This window comes from Rhinatrema bivittatum, chromosome 16 (genome assembly GCF_901001135.1).
Source record: "Rhinatrema bivittatum chromosome 16, aRhiBiv1.1, whole genome shotgun sequence".
NCBI lineage: Eukaryota > Metazoa > Chordata > Amphibia > Gymnophiona > Rhinatrematidae > Rhinatrema > Rhinatrema bivittatum.
Window position 1 is genome coordinate 70,983,642 of NC_042630.1, and position 19,930 is coordinate 71,003,571.

At 47.3% G+C, this 19,930-nt stretch overlaps 1 protein-coding gene across 1 annotated transcript in view; it reads right to left on the reverse strand.

Annotated features, from left to right (window-relative positions):
- Positions 1-19,930, reverse strand: part of PSMB6 (proteasome subunit beta 6) — a 57,093-nt gene that overhangs the window by 28,951 nt on the left and 8,212 nt on the right. Inside the window, 4 exon segments of the mRNA XM_029580102.1 lie at positions 11,512-11,641; positions 11,810-11,941; positions 12,252-12,259; positions 12,261-12,320. Coding sequence (XP_029435962.1) covers positions 11,512-11,641; positions 11,810-11,941; positions 12,252-12,259; positions 12,261-12,320 — 330 coding nt within the window.

Here is a 19,930-nt window from a genome sequence, read left to right on the forward strand (position 1 = left end):
AAATCCAACACAATAGGAATAGTGGCGGCATGTGGACTGGTGCCATGAGAGTCGCACCATGCTTCGAAGATTCTCCAGATCCGTACGTAGGTGAGGGAAGTGGAAAACTTGCGAGCCCGGAGGAGTGTAGTAATCACAGGCCCCGAGTAACCCTTTTTCTTCAGTCGAGCCCTCTCAATGGCCAGACCGTAAGAGAGAACCGAGCCGGATCCTCGTGCAGAATGGGACCTTGACGTAGAAGGTCCCGGAGAGGAGGCAGGGGGAGAGGCTCCCCTGCCAGCAGGCATCTGAGGTCCGCGTACCAGGGTCTTCTCGGCCAGTCCGGGGCCACCAGAAGAACTAGGCCCTGGTGTGACCGAATCCTGTGGATGAGGGCACCCAGTAGAGGCCACGGGGGAAAGGCATATAGAAGAGTCCCCGGAGGCCACGGCTGGACCAGAGCATCGATGCCGTGCGAGCACGGGTCGCGCCTGCGGCTGAAGTATCTGGGTACCTGAGCATTGGACTTGTCTGCCAGTAAATCCATGGCCGGGATCCCCCAGTGATCGACAATCATCTGGAAAGCTGTGGGGGACAGCTGCCACTCGCCTGGATTCAGGCGTCCCCTGCTGAGGAAGTCTGCTGTGGTATTGTCCTTCCCGGCAATGTGGACGGCGGAGATGTCCCGCAGATTCGCCTCTGCCCAAACCATGAGTGGGGCGATTTCCAGAGATACCTGTCGGCTTCTGGTTCCGCCCTGACGGTTGATGTAGGCCACCGTGGTGGCGTTGTCGGACATCACCCTGAGAGCTCTGTGCCGCAGCCGCGGAGCGAAACGAAGGCAGGCCAGTCTGACTGCCCGGGCTTCCAGGCGATTGATGTTCCATGTGGACTCCTCCCTGTTCCAACGCCCTTGCGCAGTGAGTTCTTCGCAATGTGCTCCCCAGCCGCTGAGGCTGGCATCCGTGGTGAGCAAGATCCACGTGGGCGAGGACATCCGCGACCCCCTGCTCAGGTGGTCGGACCGCAACCACCACCGCAGCTGGGTCCGAACATGGACCGGCAGAGGGAGGCGCGTGGAATAGGCTCGGTGATGGGGGCTCCAGCGAGAGAGCAGGGAATGCTGTAGTGGTCTCATATGGGCTCGTGCCCAAGGCACCACGTCCAGAGTGGAGGCCATGAGACCCAGAACTTGCAGATAATCCCAAGCTAACGGCCGACTGGTTCCCAACAGATACTGGATACGCTGCCGAAGTTTCAACTGTCTCTTGGACGTAAGACTGACCGTGTCCGCCCGAGTGTCGAACCTTACCCCCAGATATTCTCTGGACTGGGAAGGCTGTAGGCAGCTCTTGCTGAGGTTGATGACCCAGCCCAAGCTTTCCAGAAGGGCGATCACCCTGTCGGTTGTCCGCAGGCTCTCCGCTCGGGACTTCGCCCTGATCAACCAGTCGTCTAGGTAGGGATGGACCAAGATCCCGTCCCGCCTGAGTGCCGCCGCCACAACCACGATCACCTTGGTGAATGTCCTCGGGGAGGTGGCCAACCCGAAGGGGAGAGCTCGAAACTGGAAGTGGCGGTCCAGAACCTTGAAGCGGAGGAAGCGCTGATGATCCGGATGTATCGGAATATGAAGATAGGCTTCGGACAGGTCTAATGCCGTGAGGAACTCTCCGGGCTGGACTGCGGTTTTGACGGAGCGCAGAGTTTCCATGCGAAACCTCGGCACCCGTAAGTACCGATTGAGGGATTTGAGGTCCAGCACAGGCCGAAAAGTGCCCCCTTTCTTGGGTACTATGAAATAAATGGAATAGTGTCCAGAATTCACTTCCCAGGCAGGCACTGGGAGGATAGCGTTCAAGGTCAGGAGCCTCGTCAGGGTGGCCGCCAACGCTGCCTTCTTGAGCGGGGAACATGAAGACTCCACAAACTTGTCCGGAGGAAGATGATGAAAGTCCAGATAATACCCCTCTCGGATAACTGCGAGGACCCACTGGTCCGACGTGATCTCGACCCATCTGGGGTAGAAGAGGGTCAACCTGCCCCCTATGGCTTCGTCCCCCAGATGAATCGGCAAATTCTCATTGTGGGATGCGACTGGGACCCCCGCCCGGCCCGTTCCCCCGTCTGCGCAGCCTGGACCGAAAGGACTGATTCCTGGCCGGAGGACGCGGCGTCTGGTAGCGCCCTCTATATGGAACAAATCGCTGTGAACCCCTGCCCCTGGAGGGCCGGGGACCGGAGCGCTGTCCCCTCCTGGACCGGTCTTCTGGTAGGCGAGGCACAGGAGAGGCACCCCAGGAAGCGACAAGCTTATCAAGGTCACTGCCAAACAGAAACGAGCCCTGAAAAGGCAATTTGGTGAGGCGAGACTTGGAAGGGGCATCAGCGGACCATGGCTGGATCCATAGGTGTCTCCTGGCGGCCACGGAAGACGAGATCCCCTTAGCCGTGGTTCGAACCAAATCCGATGCGGCATCGGTGAGGAAGGAAAGAGCGGGCTCCATGTCAGCCGCCGGAGCGTTGTTCCGGACCTGAGACAAGCAGGCACGAGTGACCACCGTGCAACAGGCCGCAATCCTCAAAGAAAGAGCTGCCACCTCAAAATTTTGCTTCAGAATGGCGTCCATCCGCCTGTCCTGGGGCTCCCTGAGGGCCAACCCCCTTCCACAGGAATGGTAGTGCGCTTGACCACAGCGCTAATTAAGGCGTCCACCTGAGGGCATGCCAGGAGGTCCTGGAGAGCCGGGTGCCAATGGTACATGCCTTTCAGGGCCCGGCCCCCTTGAAAGGAGGCCGCCGGTGCTGCCCATTCCAAATCAATGAGTTGCTGAGCTGCCTGCAAGAAAGGAAAATGGCGGGCTGTAGGACGAAGACCTTCCAGCAGGGGGTTCTGCGCAGAAGGAATCGAAGCACTGGGTCCAGTGATCTCCAACTCCGCCAGACACTGAGACACGAGGTCCGAGAGGTCCTCCTTAGGGAAAAAGCGCCGCATAGTCCGGTATGGCGCAATCCCCGGGGGGAGGTCCCCCTTCGTCCGGGAGTTCGGACTCGTCCGGTGAAACCTCCAGGTCCGAGTGATCGGGACTGTCCAATAGCGGGAGGTCCCGCTCCCGAGAAGGCTGCGAGGGTCCCGAAACCGGATCCCTAGAGGCTGCCATCATGGTGGCAGCCGCAGTATGCGCCGGAGACGCCGCCCCCGCAGGAACCGCAGCAACCGCCGGAAGAACAGGCGCAGCAAGGACCGTAGGGGCAGGACGCGAAGCCGTCTGCATCTGGACAAAGGCATGAATTCCCTGAAAAAGATCCACCCAGGAAATGGAAGCCGCCTCAAAACGCCGGGGTACCAGATCCCCCGGGATTCCCGAGTGGTCGAGACCGCCTCCCAAATCCGGGGTAGCCGCAGGTGAACTATCAAAAAACTGCGGCTGAGATTGGTCCTGGCCGGAGGGTCCCCCGGCCGCCACACATTGGGTACACAGGGAGTCGGGGTCAGTACCGCGCGTGGCACGAAGGTGGCACGCGGAGCAGAGGCCCAGAGCTGAAACGTCTAGGGCAAGTGGCGGCGCAGCTGCGGCCGCGGCTGCGAGCTGATCCATGAGCAGAATATAGCAAGCGTGCGCTTCCTATGCGGCAGCAATAGGCGCAGGCTAGAACAGGCGCACAATAGCAATAGGATGCGGCAGCAATAGGCGCTGAATAGAGCAAGCGCACAATAGCAAAGGCAAGCGGCAGCAATAGGCGCTGAGCAAAACAAGCGCACAATAGTAATAGGAAGCGGCAGCAATAGGCGCTGAGCAAAACAAGCGCACAATAGCAATAGGAAGCGGCAGCAATAGGCGCTGAGTAGAAACAGGCGCCCAATAGCAAGAGTATGCGACAGCAATAGGCGCTGAAAAAACAGCCGCACAATACGAAGCAGGTAGCAATATACACCTAAGGGCAGTCAATAGGCATACAGCAGCAATATGCGGCACATACTCACAGTGGTAGCCAAGAAGCAAGAACAAGGAGGAGAGGAGAAAAATAAATAAATAAATAAAAGCCGCGCCCATTACAGGCGCGGAATACCTGAGTAAGGCCACAAATGGCGTCCTCCACAGCTTGCCACGCCGCCGGTCCTCTAGATAGCGGAGACCTGGGCGAAGAGACGTACGCCATACCAAATCTGCAGCGCTGCCGGGCAGGATCACAGGCGGTCTCCGGCTGCGAGGGGAAAGGGCCGATACCTTTCACCGCCGCAGTTGAGGCACTGCACCCGCTACCTCGTCCACGCCGGGAGCGAGGGCCTCGGCTGAACCGAGGACTTACACCTCCGGGGGACCACGGGAGTCACCCCGGGAAGCTCAACTGGGGGGCACGGCCAGAACGGCCCCTGAGGAGCGCGGGGCTCAAAAAGGTGTTGAAGAAAGGTAAAGTAGAATCTAGAAGAGAAGAAAACAAAAATGAAAGTAGTCTTGGAAAGCACGCTGAACCAGCGTGCAGGCACTCCAAACTGCTTTGGAGACGGAAATTACTGAACAGCTGCGCTTCCTGTGGGGATATATACACGCCCCTGTGCTGACGTCAGATCCGTCTCCAACTGCTAGCACGCGGATACTATCCCATTTGTCCTGAGTCCATCTGGCTACACGCCAGGAAATTTCATTTTTTAGTTCCTTCAGAACTCTTGGGTGTATACCATCCGGTCCAGGTGATTTACTACTCTTCAGTTTGTCAATCAGGCCTACCACATCTTCTAGGCTGACCGTGATTTGATTCAGTCCATCTGAATCATTACCCATGAAAACCTTCTCCATTACGGGTACCTCCCCAACATCCTCTTCAGTAAACACCGAAGCAAAGAAATCATTTAATCTCTCCGCGATGGCTTTATCCTCTCTAAGTGCCCCTTTAACCCCTCGATCATCTAAGGGTCCAACTGACTCCCTCACAGGCTTTCTGCTTCGGATATATTTAAAAAAGTTTTTGCTGTGAGTTTTTGCCTCTACAGCCAACTTCTTTTCAAATTCTCTCTTAGCCTGTCTTATCAATGTCTTACATTTAACTTGCCAATGTTTATGCTTTATCCTATTTTCTTCTGTTGGATCCTTCTTCCAATTTTTGAATGAAGATCTTTTGGCTAAAATAGCTTCTTTCACCTCCCCTTTTATCCATGCCGGTAATCGTTTTGCCTTCTTTCCACCTTTCTTTATGTGTGGAATACATCTGGACTGTGCTTCTAGAATGGTATTTTTTAACAATGACCACGCCTCTTGGACATTTTTTACTTTTGTAGCTGCTCCTTTCAGTTTTTTTCTAACAATTTTTCTCATTTTATCAAAGTTTCCCTTTTGAAGTTTAGCACGAGAGCCTTGGATTTGCACACTGTTCCTTTTCCAGTCATTAAATCAAATTTGATCATATTATGATCACTATTGCCAAGCGGCCCCACCACCGTTACCTCTCTCACCAAGTCCTGTGCTCCACTGAGAATTAGATCTAAAATTGCTCCCTCTCTCGTCGGTTCCTGAACCAATTGCTCCATAAAGCTATCATTTATTCCATCCAGGAACGTTATCTCTCTAGCGTGACCCGATGATAGATTTACCCAGTCTATATTGGGGTAATTGAAGTCTCCCATTATTACTGCACTACCAATTTGGTTACCTTCCCTAATTTCTCTTAGCATTTCACTGTCCATCTCATCATCTTGACCAGGTGGACGGTAGTATACCCCTATCACTGTAGTCTTCCCTGACACACAAGGGATTTCTACCCATAAAGATTCAATTTTGTATTTAGTCTCATGCAGGATGTTTATCCTGTTGGACTCTATGCCGTCCCGGACATAAAGTGCCACACCTCCTCCCGAGTGCTCCTCTCTGTCATTGCGATATAATTTGTACCCCGGTATAGCACTGTCCCATTGGTTGTCCTCCTTCCACCATGTCTCTGGGATGCCAATTAAGTCTATGTCATCATTTACTGGTATACATTCTAATTCTCCCATCTTACTTCTTAGACTTCTGGCATTAGCATACAAACATTTCAAAGTTTGTTTTTTGTTTCTTTTTTCGTTCTGCTTTTTAATTGATAGGGATAAGTTACAATTTTTTAGCTCAGGGTAGTTTTTAGTTACAGGCACTTGGACTACTTTTCTAATTATTGGAACCTCACTGTCGGGATGCCCTAATTCTAATGCATCATTAGTATCCTTTAAAGATACCTCTCTCCGAACCATGCGCTGCTGAGCGACTGTCGGCTTTCCCCTTTGTTCTAGTTTAAAAGCTGCTCTATCTCCTTTTTAAAGGTTAGCGCCAGCAGTCTGGTTCCACCCTGGTTAAGGTGGAGCCCATCCCTTCGGAAGAGACTCCCCCTTCCCCAAAAGGTTCCCCAGTTCCTAACAAAACTGAATCCCTCTTCCTTGCACCATCGTCTCATCCACGCATTGAGACTCTGGAGCTCTGCCTGCCTCTGGTGACCTGCACGTGGAACAGGGAGCATTTCAGAGAATGCTACCCTGGAGGTTCTGGATTTAATCTTTCTACCTAAGAGCCTAAATTTGGCTTCTAGAACCTCCCTCCCACATTTTCCTATGTCGTTGGTTCCCACATGTACCACGACAGCCGGCTCCTCCCCAGCACTGTCTAAAATCCTATCTAGGTGACGCGTGAGGTCCGCCACCTTCGCACCAGGTAGGCATGTTACCAGGCGATCCTCACACCCACCAGCCACCCATCTATCTACATTCCTAATAATCGAATCACCAACTATGACGGCCGACCTAACCCTTCCCTCCTGGGCAGTAGGCCTTGGGGAGATATCCTCAGTGCGAAAGGATAATGCATCACCTAGAGAGCAGGTCCTTGCTACAGGATCCTTTCCTGCTACACCTGGTTGGTGCTCTCCCATCATGAGACCTTCTTCCTCCAAGGCAGCACCAGGGCTGCCAGTCTGAAGTTGGGACTTGACTACTATGTCCCTGAAAGTCTCATCTATATACCTCTCTGTCTGCCTCAGCTCCTCCAGGTCTGCCACTCTAGCCTCCAGAGATCGGACTCGTTCTCTGAGAGCCAGGAGCTCTTTGCATCGCATGCACATGTACAACTTCTCACCGGTGGGTAAAAAATTGTACAAGTGACACTCGATGCAAAAGACTGGGAAGCCCCCCTCTTGCTGCTGGACTGCTGCCTTCATCTCAATTTTGATCAGTTCCTAGTTAAGTTTTAGGTTGCTATGGGAGTAGGAATGTGTCTAACTTCCTTTAAATGTATTAGTGAGTTCACTATGTGTCTGGTAGTGGCCTACCGGGGTCTGATCGAATTCTCAATAAAGTTTTTGTTGATTTTTTTTTTTTTTGTGAAAGTGGCACCTGCCTATAAATTAAGGGATGAGCTAGGGGTGGGTGGGGAAATACAAACAGTCTAACTTCAGTTAGTCAGCCTGAGTGACTCACTGCTCCCTTGATTAACAAATGTTGTTCCCTATTCAAACCCAATCACACTACCTCAACACCTTTCCAAGGTGAGTAACTGAGCTGAACTATTCAACTTTTTTACTTTGGTATATACTGCTCCTAGCTTATTTCTAGCTTCTGGCTACTTTTTGTGGGGTTTTTTTTTCAATACAAGCACTCAGTTAGTATTAAATACAACACTCAGCTCTTTAAAAGTCTGGAGAACACTCAGTTCTGCAGACTTTTAAAAATAAACACACTACCTACTGCTACCTTATTGATTGACTAAAAATACAAACAGTCTATCTTGTTTATTCGCTGCCTACCTACTGCTACCTTATTGACTATTTAAAAATGCAAATAGTCTAACTTGTTTATTCACTGCCTTTCTGACTATTAAAGGCACAAACACACTAAATAATTTTCCCAAATAGTTAACTTTGCCCCAATACTTTAAAAAAAAAAGACAATGTCCCAAGCAAAAACTTACTGATTCCTTTCAGCCACCAGCAATCACTTCATCTGTGAAGGCCTTATCCTCTGATAAGTGGTCATTCAATCGCCAAAATCTGGTCCCAGCTTCACCACCTCGCTGACCCACACTGGGGCATGGTCAGACCATGTTATGCTTCCAAGTGTCATTGAGGTAAAGTTCATGCTCTTAATCCCCCCCCCCCCCTTCTCCTTCCCCCCTGTTCCCCTCCCTTCCACACCCACTACTGCTCCTATGGGTTCCCTTCCATATTGAGCGATGATGTCACTAGGCAAGTCCCCCCCCCATTCTCTGCTGTCCTTAGTGTATAAAGCAACAATCTCTCCTCCCAACTTTAGCTCTCAAAATAAACCTGCAGTCCATATGTTTTCACTGATGCTGTCGGGGTATCTCTGCTACTCAGCCTGGATCTTTGGATGCGGACGAGTCCCCAGAATGGCGACATAGCCGTTTCCCTCCTTTGGGCACTTGTTGCCAATTCGGCTGCCCCCGTTCTCTTGTGGTCCCTGTAGATTCTGTGGTTGAAGACTGGCAATCCTCTGCCATATATCCCGCTGCTCTTAATAGGTCTTCAGCTTCCGCCACATTTTTAACCCATGAAGTGGGTGAAACTGAGTCCAAAAGGGAACAACCACCGGTATCGTATGTTTTGAGTGCACAGTGTTAGCACCACCTCCCGAAATTCACGCCTTTTTTTTTTATGGTGGTGACTGCCAAATCTTGGAAGATTTCTATCTTATTGCCTTTCCAAGTCACAGATCCTTGCTTCCTTGCAGTGTACATCACTTTTTCCTTTATTGAAAAATTATGAAAGCAGGCAACTATATCTCTTGCCTGTTTATTCCTCGGTGTTCCCAAAGTTCTGTGAACTCTGTCATCTCCTCTGGATTATTTGATTCTGCAAGGCGCTGTAGGCAAATGTCCTGCACTACAAGAAAGCTGTCTCTATACTCTGCCTCTTCAGGGATCCCCCTGAAGCAGAGGTTAGACCTCCTCAGCCTATTTTCCATATCTTCCAATTGCAAACTCATTTCTATCTGCTGGTCTTTGAGAGTTTGGTGCTCCTCAGTTAAATCTTGAGCCACCCGTTGTTGGTCCTCCAGCCCCTCCTCCATCTCACACACATGGCGTTCCAGCTCGTGCACCTCAGCTGTTAACCCAGTGAGCATTTCCCCCATTTCCTGGAGGTACTGGGCAACATCATTTCGTATAGCCCCAAACTAGGCCTGAAATTCCGAATGGGAGGGCGGATCGTTCCAACCTTGCTCTGCCGTGTTTAAAATCACCTCATCTGATCCAGTCTGTGTGCCGGGCCCGACCGCCATTTTCTGGCCTGCTCCCAACTCGAGCTCCACTGCTGCGAAAGAAGGTGGCAGCTCATCTGGGTCGTCCTGGTTCCCATCGCCCATATCATGCATGAGCCCCGGATCCTGATCCCACCGGAGACAGTGGTATCTCCGAGTGGGGACAGCAGCCTATCCTTGACTCAGGTCCCCTGCCGGTTGATTAAGGTCCAAGGACCCCATGGACACCCGCTTGGGTGGAGGCTCCGACAGAACGTCCGACCGTGCTGCTCTCTTCAGAATCGCCCGCTTCCTAGCCTAGTGCAGCAGCAGCACAAACTCTGGACAGAACTCCAAGTCCTGACCCCCCCCCCTCCACTGTCAAAGGGCCGCCAGTACAAGAAAATGCAGCCTACTACCCACACAAAGGCTTTCCAGCCCTGCCGACCTACCCGAAGCCCCAGGACATTGGTGAGATCCTTGGGGGGTCTAGCTCCCCCACTCCAACTTGCCTGCCAGAGAAACAGCACGGCCATTTCCCAGACCAGACTCCACCTACCTTGAAGAGGATCTTTTACTTTTTGGGTTTTTTTTGAAAGGAAAAAAAAACCACACAACCTTTACACAGCTACCCTTGGAGTCTGAGGGAAACCGTGTAAAAAGGAGCCACTTCGGTGGTCGAGGGAACCAGGAGCCCCTGGGTTGTCGAAGCCACTGGACCATTGCGGACGAGACTCCGGAAGGGTGTCCAACCCCCCGGTTGCCCGGCTTCCACTGAGGGATGGCCCACGAAGGTGCCTAACCAGGAATACATTTTCCCTATCGCTTTTTTTTTTTTAAACTAACTAACAGACTGCAGGATTGCATCTCTACCATCTGCTGGACTGCAGGTGGCACACTCTGTTATGTAGCAGTGCCCAAAGTTTTTGTTCTCTGACTCCATCTGTTGGCAGGAACGCACAACCCACTGGTCTGGATTGATCAAGGTATGTTCAGGCACTGTGGGGGGGGTTTTTGTAAGCTTTACTAAAAGAACAGGTCCTCTGCTCTCCTAAGGCCAAAGGGAACTATCCAGCTTCAGCTCAGCCTAAATACCAAGGAGAGCACACCCTATAACAACAAAACAAAAACTCATCTGACCCGAGCTCAAAAGCCACCTAGGTGGCCTTGTGAAGGGAGGAATCTGGACCATCAGATCTGCACCCCATGGATGGGAGCCAGAGCGAGCGTACAAAAAGGTCACCGACCTCCAGCTCATCCACCTCAACCAAACAGGGAAGGGTTTCCGCCAGGGAACCTGACCCCTGGGAGAAAGGCTCCTGAAAAAAAAAAAGACAAAAAAGAAAAAAGAAAAAATGCACCAGAAACTGCAGGTGTATGCAGCAGCCACCATCTGCTAAAGACAGAGAAATACTGAGAAACTGCAGGTGTATGCAGCAGCCACCATCTGCTAAAGACAGAGAAATACTGAGGAACTGCAGGTGGCACCAGGGCTTATCAAACAGTGTCAGTGAAACTTTCTCTGTCTCCATCTGCTGGCAGGGATGCATAAACCCAGGAGTCTGGAATGATCTGGGTACATACAGGGAACTACAGGATCACTTCTTACTACAACAAGGTGATGCTCTCTTTCCAGGTAATCTTACTCCTCCAAGGCAGCACAAAGGCTGTCAGACTGGAGTTGGGACTTGACTATGTTCTTGAATGTCTCCTCTATATACCTGTCTGCCTCAGCATTTTCAGGTCTTTCACTCTAGCCTCTAGAGATTGGACTAGTTTTCTGAAAGCCAGGAGCACACATATGATCTCTCACCAACTGGTAAATCATACATGAGTGCAAAACTGGTCCCACCTCTAGTTGCTCAACTGCTGCCTGCATCTCGTTATGGAATAGGGATGCTTAATCTAATGTAAAAGGCCTTCAAATTTATTTGGTGTCTTATGTTGGGTTGCAATGACCTGCAAGGGAGACAACAGTTAATATATTAATAGGGTTGGATTACTCCCTTGTTTTAAAAGCTAGGTTAGTTTTCAGTGTCTTCTTTGCCCTTCATCCCAATTATGAGACCAAGAGTTACATTTTTCACAATTAATCAATCAGGGATTTCCTTTTGAAATCAAACATTAAAAGTTTACCTAGCTTACACTTTTAAATCAAGTACACACAATGTCAGTTAACCCAATAATCTTTGCTCCAACTTTAAGTGAAAAATTTTCCCAGCAAAGCAATTCTTACAAATCTTCAATCACCTGCAAAATCGTCTTCTGCTCTTTGTACTCCCTTAGGAGTACTAAGTATGAGATAATGTTTGCCTCACCTGTCCTCCTTTGCTCTTATCCCAGCCAGCCACAATAATGCCCGCCATGAGGTCCTCCCGGTAGGAGTAGCACATCTCTTTGAAGAGACTGGCTGCTGTGTGCACCAGCGGGAGTTCATCCAGCTCAATGCTACAACACAAGTGCACAGTGGATCACACATCAGCAAAATCAAAAGGGGAAGGGGATTAGATATATCCACACCCTCTCTGCAGACTTTGAGTTGCCAAGGTGCATGCAAGTTCACATTAGGCTCCACATTTTATGACTTGGGCTGTGTCTGGATCTTACAAAACTTACCTATAGAGGCCTAACTGGTATGTGACAGCATCAGCAATGGCCTGAGTATCTGCAGCAGAGCCAGAGCGACAGCAAAAGATTCGATCATGTATTGGAGTCAGCTTGTCTGTCACCCGGTTAGCGATGTATGCACTGCAAGAGATGAACAAAAAATTACCAATCCCTGCCTTACTCCAAGGCAACCTAAAGAACAGATATAAAAAGGGTTCAACCACACAGAGATGTTGCCTATAGCTAAATGACAGAGCTTTATTATGTGTATCTAAGGCTCTCCAAAGGTTCCATAGAGCTGACTGATAGAACCATATGACTATCCAAGGATCCCTTGAGCTAAATTCTGGTCTCAACTCAGGCCCAGGGTACAATAAATAGACTTCACCTCAAGCACAAATCATTGAGATCATCACAGAAGCTTTGCACATGGAGGTCTTATACTCCTTACCCTGTTGTTTGTGCGGGAATCTGCACCCATGACGACTCCTCCATCAAACTCCACCGCCATGATTGTAGTCTGCCAAGGAAAAAAGCAGAAATTCACAGCAGCTACAGAGCTCATGCCTGCCTATTCCCCACTGCAAGGCCATAAATAAGCATAAGAACATGCTATACTGGGTCAGACCAAGGGTCCATCAAGCCCAGCATCCTGTTTCCAACAGTGGCCAATCCAGGCCATAAGAATCTGGCAAGTACCCAAAAACTAAGTCTATAATGCATAACATTTTAGATAATTGATACCAAGTTGCTAAAGGAGTAGAAAGGGCAATTTGGTTCCTGTGAAAATTCGTGGTCTACGGATTGGGTACATGGACAACTCACCGACTGACAATAGCAGCCATCATGGCTCTTACAAGGTCTTTAGCTATCCCTTGCTGGGGGAATCAAGAGCGCAGAATTAATATCTATCCCATTTTCTATCACCAATATCACATATCAGCCTTAAGCCCAATTGCCTGTACCTCCAATACTCCTGCCGTCAAGTACATTACCTAATACAAAGCTCAGCCCATGGCATAGGTATGCATTTGGGCTGCTGCAACGACTGAGCCCCCCTCCCCTTCTAAATCTTCCATCAGGCTCTCTACTTAGTGAGCATATTTGGAAGCTGAAAAGTGCAAGAGAGAGTGAGACCTCTGGCTAGAGTGCCATGCTTGCTGGTCCTGCCCTCTCCTTCAGAACAGACTCGGCTGGATTTCCGTGGACAAGCGAGACAAAAGTCACAGGGGTTACATCATCTTCTGCATAGAGTTGGGCACTGTACTTTACCTGAACTAGGAACTCAACAAAATTAAGATGAAGGCAGCAGTCCAGCCGCAAGAGGGGGGGGGCTTTCCAGTCTTTTGCATTGAGTGTCTCACACATGATTTTTTATCCACCAGTGAGAGATTGTATGTGTGCACTCTGTGCAAAGAGCTTCTGACTCTCAGGGAAGAAATCCGAACTCTGGAGGCTACAGTGGCAGACTTGGAAGAGCTGAGGTAGACAGAGGTACACTGATGGGACCTTCAGGGGACCTAGGAGCCAAGTTCCAAATCCAGGCTGGCAGCCCAAGTGCACCTTGGATCAGAAAGGTCTACCAGTTGGAGAATATCACCCTGGTGTAGCAGGAAGTAATCCTGTACCAAGGTCCTGCTCTCCAGGTGATGTTTTGTCCTCTTGCACCAAACATAAGTGTCCCAGGGCTACTGCTCAAGAGGGAAGGGTTAGGCCGGCCCATCATAGTTGGTGATTCAATTATTAGAAATGTAGATAGCAGGGTGGCTGGTGGACGTGAAGACCGCCTGGTAACTTGCCTGCCTGGTGCAAAGGTGGCAGACCTCACGCATCTTCTAGATAGGATTACAGACAGTGCTGGGGAGAAGCCAGCTGCTGTGGTACATGTGGGCACCAACGACATAGGAAAATATGGGAGAGAGGATCTGGAAACCAAAATGTACGATTTTAGGTAGAAAGCTGAAATCCAGAACTTCAAGGGTGGCATTCTCTGAAACGCTTCCTGTTCCACGTGCAAGTCCCCAGAGGCAGGCAGAGCTCTGGAGTTTCAATGCGTGGATGAGACGATGGTGCAGGGAAGAGAGAGTTTCAGTTTTCTAAGGAACTGGAAACTTTTGGGGAAGGGGAGACTTTTCCGAAAGGTGGGCTCTACCTTAACCAGAGTAGAACCAAGATGTTGGCACTAACTTTTAAAAAGGAGATAGAGCAGCTTTTAAAACTAGAACAAGGGGGAACGCAGACAGTCACTCAAGCAGTGCATGGTTCGGAGGAATGTATCCTTAAGAACATGCCATACTGGGTCAGACCAAGGGTCCATCAAGCCCAGCATCCTGTTTGCAACAGTGGCCAATCCAGGCCATAAGAACCTGGCAAGTACCCAAAACTAAGTCTATTCCATGTTACCGTTGCTAGTAATAGCAGTGGCTAATTTCTAAGTCAACTTAATTAATAGCAGGTAATAGACTTCTCCAAGAACTTATCCAATGCTTTTTTAAACACAGCTACACTAACTGCACTAACCACATCCTCTGGCAACAATTTCCAGAGTTTAATTGTGCATTGAGTGAAAAAGAACTTTCTCCGATTAGTTTTAAATGTGCCCCATAGTGCCCCTAGTCTTTCTATTATCCGAAAGCGTAAATAACCGATTCACATCTACCCCTTCTACACCTCTCATGATTTTAAACACCTCCATCATAATCCACCTCAGCTGTCTTCTCCAAGCTGAAAAGTCCTAACCTCTTTAGTCTTTCCTCATAGGGGAGCTGTTCCATTCCCCTTATTTTGGTAACCCTTCTCTGTACCTTCTCCATCGCAATTATATCTTTTTTGAGATGCGGTGACCAGAATTGTACACAGTATTCAAGGTGCGGTCTCAACCATGGAGCATTACCGAGGCATTATGACATTTTCCGTTTATTCACCATTCCCTTTCTAATAATTCCCAACATTCTGTTTGCTTTTTTGACTGCCGCAGCACACTGAACCGACAATTTCAATGTGTTATTCACTATGGACCCACTAGATCTTTCTTAGGTTGTAGCACCTAATATGGAACCCAACATTGTGTAATTATAGCATGGGTTATTTTTCCCTTTATGCATCACCTTGCAATTATCCACATTAAATTTCATCTGCCATTTGGATGCCCAATTTTCCAGTCTCACAAGGTCTTCCTGCAATTTATTACAATCTGCTTGTGATTTAACTAATCTGCACAATTTTGTATCATCTGCCAAATTTGATTCTCACTCGTATTCTTTCCAGATCATTTATAATATATTGAAAAGTAAGGGTCCCAATACAGATCGTGAGGCACTCCACTGTCTACTCCCTTCCACTGAGAAAATTGGCCATTTACTACTACTCTCTGTTTCCTGTCTTTTAGCCAGTTGTAATCCACTAAAGGACATCCCCACCTACCCCATGACTTTTACTTTTCCTAGAAGCCTCTCATGAGGAAGTTTGTTCCAAACGTCTTCTTAAATCCAAGTATACTACATCTACCGGTTCACCTTTCTCCACGTGTTTATTAACTCCTTCAAAAAAGTGAAGCAGAATTGTGAGGCAAGACTTGCCCTGGGTAAAGCCATGCTGACTTTGTTCCATTAAACCATGTCTTTCTATATGTTCTGTGATTTTGATGTTTAGAACACTTTCCACTATTTTTCCTGGCACTGAAGTCAGGCTAACCGGTCTGTATTTTACCGGATCGCACTGGAGCCCTTTTTAAATATTGGGGCTAGATTAGCTATCATCCAGTCTTCAGGTACAATGGATGACTTAATGATAGGTTAAAATTTTACTAATAGGTCTGAAATTTCATTTTTAGTTCCTTCAGAACTCTGGGGTGTATACCATCCGGTCCAGGTGATTTACTCCTCTTCACTTTGTCAATCAGGTCTACCACATCTTCTAGGTTCACGTGATTTGGTTCAGTCCTTCTGAATCATTACCCATGAAAACCTTCTCCAGTACGGGTACAATCCCCAACATCCTCTTCAGTAAACACTGAAGCAAAGAAATCCTTTAATCTTTCCGAGATGGCCTTATCTTCTCTAAGTGCCCCTTAACCCTTCGATCATCTAAGGGTCCAACTGACGCCCTCACAGGCTTTCTGCTTCGGATACATTTAAAATGTTTTTACTGTGAGTTTTTGCCTCTCCTGGCCAACTTTCTTTCAATTCTCTCTTAGCCTGTTATCAATGTCTTACATTTAACTTGCCAACATTATCCTATTTTCTTCTGTTGGATCCTTCTTCCAATTTTGAATGAAGATCTTTTGGCTAACATAGCTTCTTTCACCTCCCCTTTTAACCATGCCGGTAATCGTTTTGCCTTCTTTCCACCTTTCTTTATGTGTGGAATACATCTGGACTGTGCTTCTAGAATGGGGTTTTTTTTTTTTTTTTTTTTTTTTTTACAATGACCACGTCTCTTGCACACCTTTTACTTTTGTAGCTGTTCCTTTCAGTTTTTTTTCTAACTATTTTTCTAGTTTTATCAAAGTTTCCCTTTTGAAAGTTTAGTAGGAGAGCCATGGATTTGCTTACTGTCCTCCTTCCAGTCATTAATTCAAATTTGATCATATTATGATCACTATTGCCAAGCGGCCCCACCACCGTTACCTCTCTCACCAAATCCTGTGCTCCACTGAGAATTAGATCTAAAATTGCTCCTTCTCTCCGAACCATGCACTGCTGAGTGACTGTCTGCTTTCCCCTTTGTTCTAGTTTAAAAGCTGCGCTCTCCTCTTTTTGAAGGTTAGCACCATCAGTCTGGTTCCACCCTGGTTAAGGTGGAGCCCATCCCTTTGGAAGAGACTACCCCTGCCCAAAAGGTTCCCCAGTTCCTAACAAAACTGAATCCTTCTTCCTTGCACAGTTGTCTCATCCGTGCAATTGAGACTCCGGGGCTCTGCCTGCCTCTGGTGACCAGCGCGTGGAACAGGAGCCTTTCAGAGAATGCCTACCCTGGAGGTTCTGGATTTCAGCTTTCTAAGAGCCTAAATTTGGCTTCCAGAACCTCCCTCCCACATTTTCCTGTGTCGTTGGTGCCCACATATACCACGACAGCTGGCTCCTCCCCAGCACTGTCTAAAATCCTACGTAGGTGACGCGTGGGGTCTGCCACCTTCGCACCAGGTAGGCATGTTACCAGGCGATCCTCACACCCACCATGCCACCCAGCTATCTACATTCCTAATAATCGAATCATCAACTATGACGGCCAACCTACCCTTCCCTCCTGGGCTATAGGCCTTGGGGAGATATCCTCGGTGCGAAAGGACAATGCCTCACCTGGAGAGCAGGTCCTTGCTACAGGATCCTTTCCTGCTGCACCAGGTTGATGCTTTTGTTGACATGCATGCATTTGTATGTCCAAAAATTATTAAAGTAATCTAAATAGCATGGAACAACTGAAAAACACAATTTATAGATCCTGCTATGTAAATGAAAACAGGTTGATGAAATTTGTGTTTTTCATAGTGACCTCATATAGCGTGCCCAGAAGCTACTGGTTTATTATCTGCTTCTGATAGCTTCAGTTTTGAAAGAATCCTGTAAATGTAATAACGATAGCTTCTTCTTGAAGCATCATTCAACCACTTCATGGTGACCAATGGTTCAAAAAGGCCTAGTGCTCTCTAGAGCTAATAAGCCAGTAGCTTCTGGGCACGCTATATGAGGTTCACTATGAAAACACAAATTTCATCAACCCATTTCGTTTATATAGCAGGATCTATAAATTGCATTTGTAGGTCTGCATATATCTAAATATATTTATTTATTTATTTATTTAATTTTATATACCGGCAACCGTTTGCACATCGTGCCGGTTTACAGATAACTTACAAACCAAGATAAATATAGGCGGAGCCTTTACAAAGAACTGTGTGTAACATGAGCATAGTAACATAGTAAAAACTCGAAAACTAGGGGAGGGAGGGGTGAGGGTGATCTTGACGAGGGGGGGGGCGGGGGGGTGAGGACGGGTACAGGAGGAGAAAATATGTACAGGGAGTCAATAAATAGAGAATATGTACAGGGGTTGTATATACACATATAAAACCAACACATGATTATGCAAAATCTCTTTATAAATGCACAGATGGACACAGAGCAAAGATCTTCCTAAATGGGCAGGGGAGATGGAACACAAGGAACATACATTTGAGATTTGTAGAGGAACAAAAAAGTATTATCACCTTATAGGGGGGGTTTTGTTTGTTTATGAGCATAAGATAGGAAGCTTCATTTTCAGATTTTATTTTATTTTTCCCAGGGATTTAACATGTTGATTACAACAACACAAATGCAAATTATTTTTATCCAGAAAAACCAGCCATTTTTCTCTGGATTTCTCCCATTTTATTCTTGTAATAAACACTGATAAATTCCCAGGAAAATAAAAAAAAAAACAAAAAAATTGAAAATGTAGATCCCTATATATGTCATGCTGAGTCAGTCCAAAGGTCCATTGAACCCAGCATCCTGTTCTGACAGTTGCCAATCCACATCACAAATATTATGCTTGTCCAAGTCTATCTGATTAATAATGGTTTGGGTTTTTATTTTCCTCCAACTTGTCCAAACCCCTTTTAAACCCAACTATATTAGATATCTTTACCACACTCTCCCAAAACAAGAATTCCAGTTTGATTATTATTGAGTGAAAAAAAACTCTAATATGTTACTCACTAGTTTCATAGCATGTCCACCAGTCTTAGTACTATTGAGAGAGTAAGTAACTGTTCTCCCTCACTCATGATATTATAAGTCTCTATTATATTTGCTCTCAGCAGCCTTTCCTCCAAGCTGAAAAGCCCTAACTTGTGTAGCCTCTGTTCATTGGAGGCCATTCTCTCCACATTCATTTTGTTGCCCTTCTCTGCATCTTTTCTAGTTTCGCTATATCTTTTTTTGAGTTTGGGGCAACCAGAACTGCACACAATACTCAAAATGAATTTCTTATTCAAAAAGGTAGTAAGACTAAATAAATAAGCTGCAATTGCACCACAGATCTATTCAGAGGTAAAATATGCTCCATTCCTTTTTGAAAAATTCTATTTGCTTTTTTGACCATTACCATACATGCAGGCTAATGCAATAAGATACGCATTAAAACAGGCATTTGTGTGTACAGCCACGTCTCCTGGGCACCCAATACGATATTTAGTGAGCTGCTGCATTAAAGGATGTGCTAGGAAAGAATTATGCATCCCTAGCACTCAACTGCATCGAGCGCCCACAATTGCAATGGACGCATAATACGAGTGTCCGTTTTAATTCTCTTCTGCCGATTTTACCCAATAACAAAGAATAAAATCAGACTGGAGCATGTCTTGTATGTCCAGCATTTTTTTTTTTTTAAATCAAGCTAATACATTCTCCCCTTGTTCTTAAACACGGCAAGCAGTAGATGCAAGTATAGCAAAGATACTAAGTAGCAGGAACCACAGAGGAGAGTATTTTTTAAATTTCTCCTGAGCCCTTGACTCACAGATTAACTTAACACCACCTCGGGGGCTGGAGTTAAATTTGCTGTGTTAAAAAGTGTGCATTGGGTACCCAGATATTGTCTGTATTTGGGGGTGGGGGAGGGATAACTAATAGCCTTATCTATTTTGCATTTACAAGTGATGAGCACTATCGGCTGCATGTTTGTTTAGGCATGCATTTGGACACACTAATCTGCTTATTGCATTGGGTGTTAAGTCTAGCCACATCAAAAACACACGTCCAATTACATAAACCTGTGCACATTTCACTGTATCAGCCCTATGGTATTGAGGATTTCGACATAGTGACCCCAATGATACCAAGATCCTCTCCTCCTAAGGTTACTCATAATACTGAACCCAACATTGTGTACCTAGAGTCAGGAATATTTTCCTTTACCTACATCACTTGACAGATGAAACCATGTAAAAAAAAGTGCAATTTAGATATTCACAAGGTCCTGCGGGTCAACTACGTCGAGCATTTTTGTGTGGTTATCTGCAAATTTTCTCTTTCCCTTCTTTCCTTTTTCAGATCGTTAATGAATAATTTAAACAGTACAGAGTCCTGGAACAAGTCACTATTTATCTTTTTCCATTGGAAAAACTGACCATTTCGACCTTCAGAT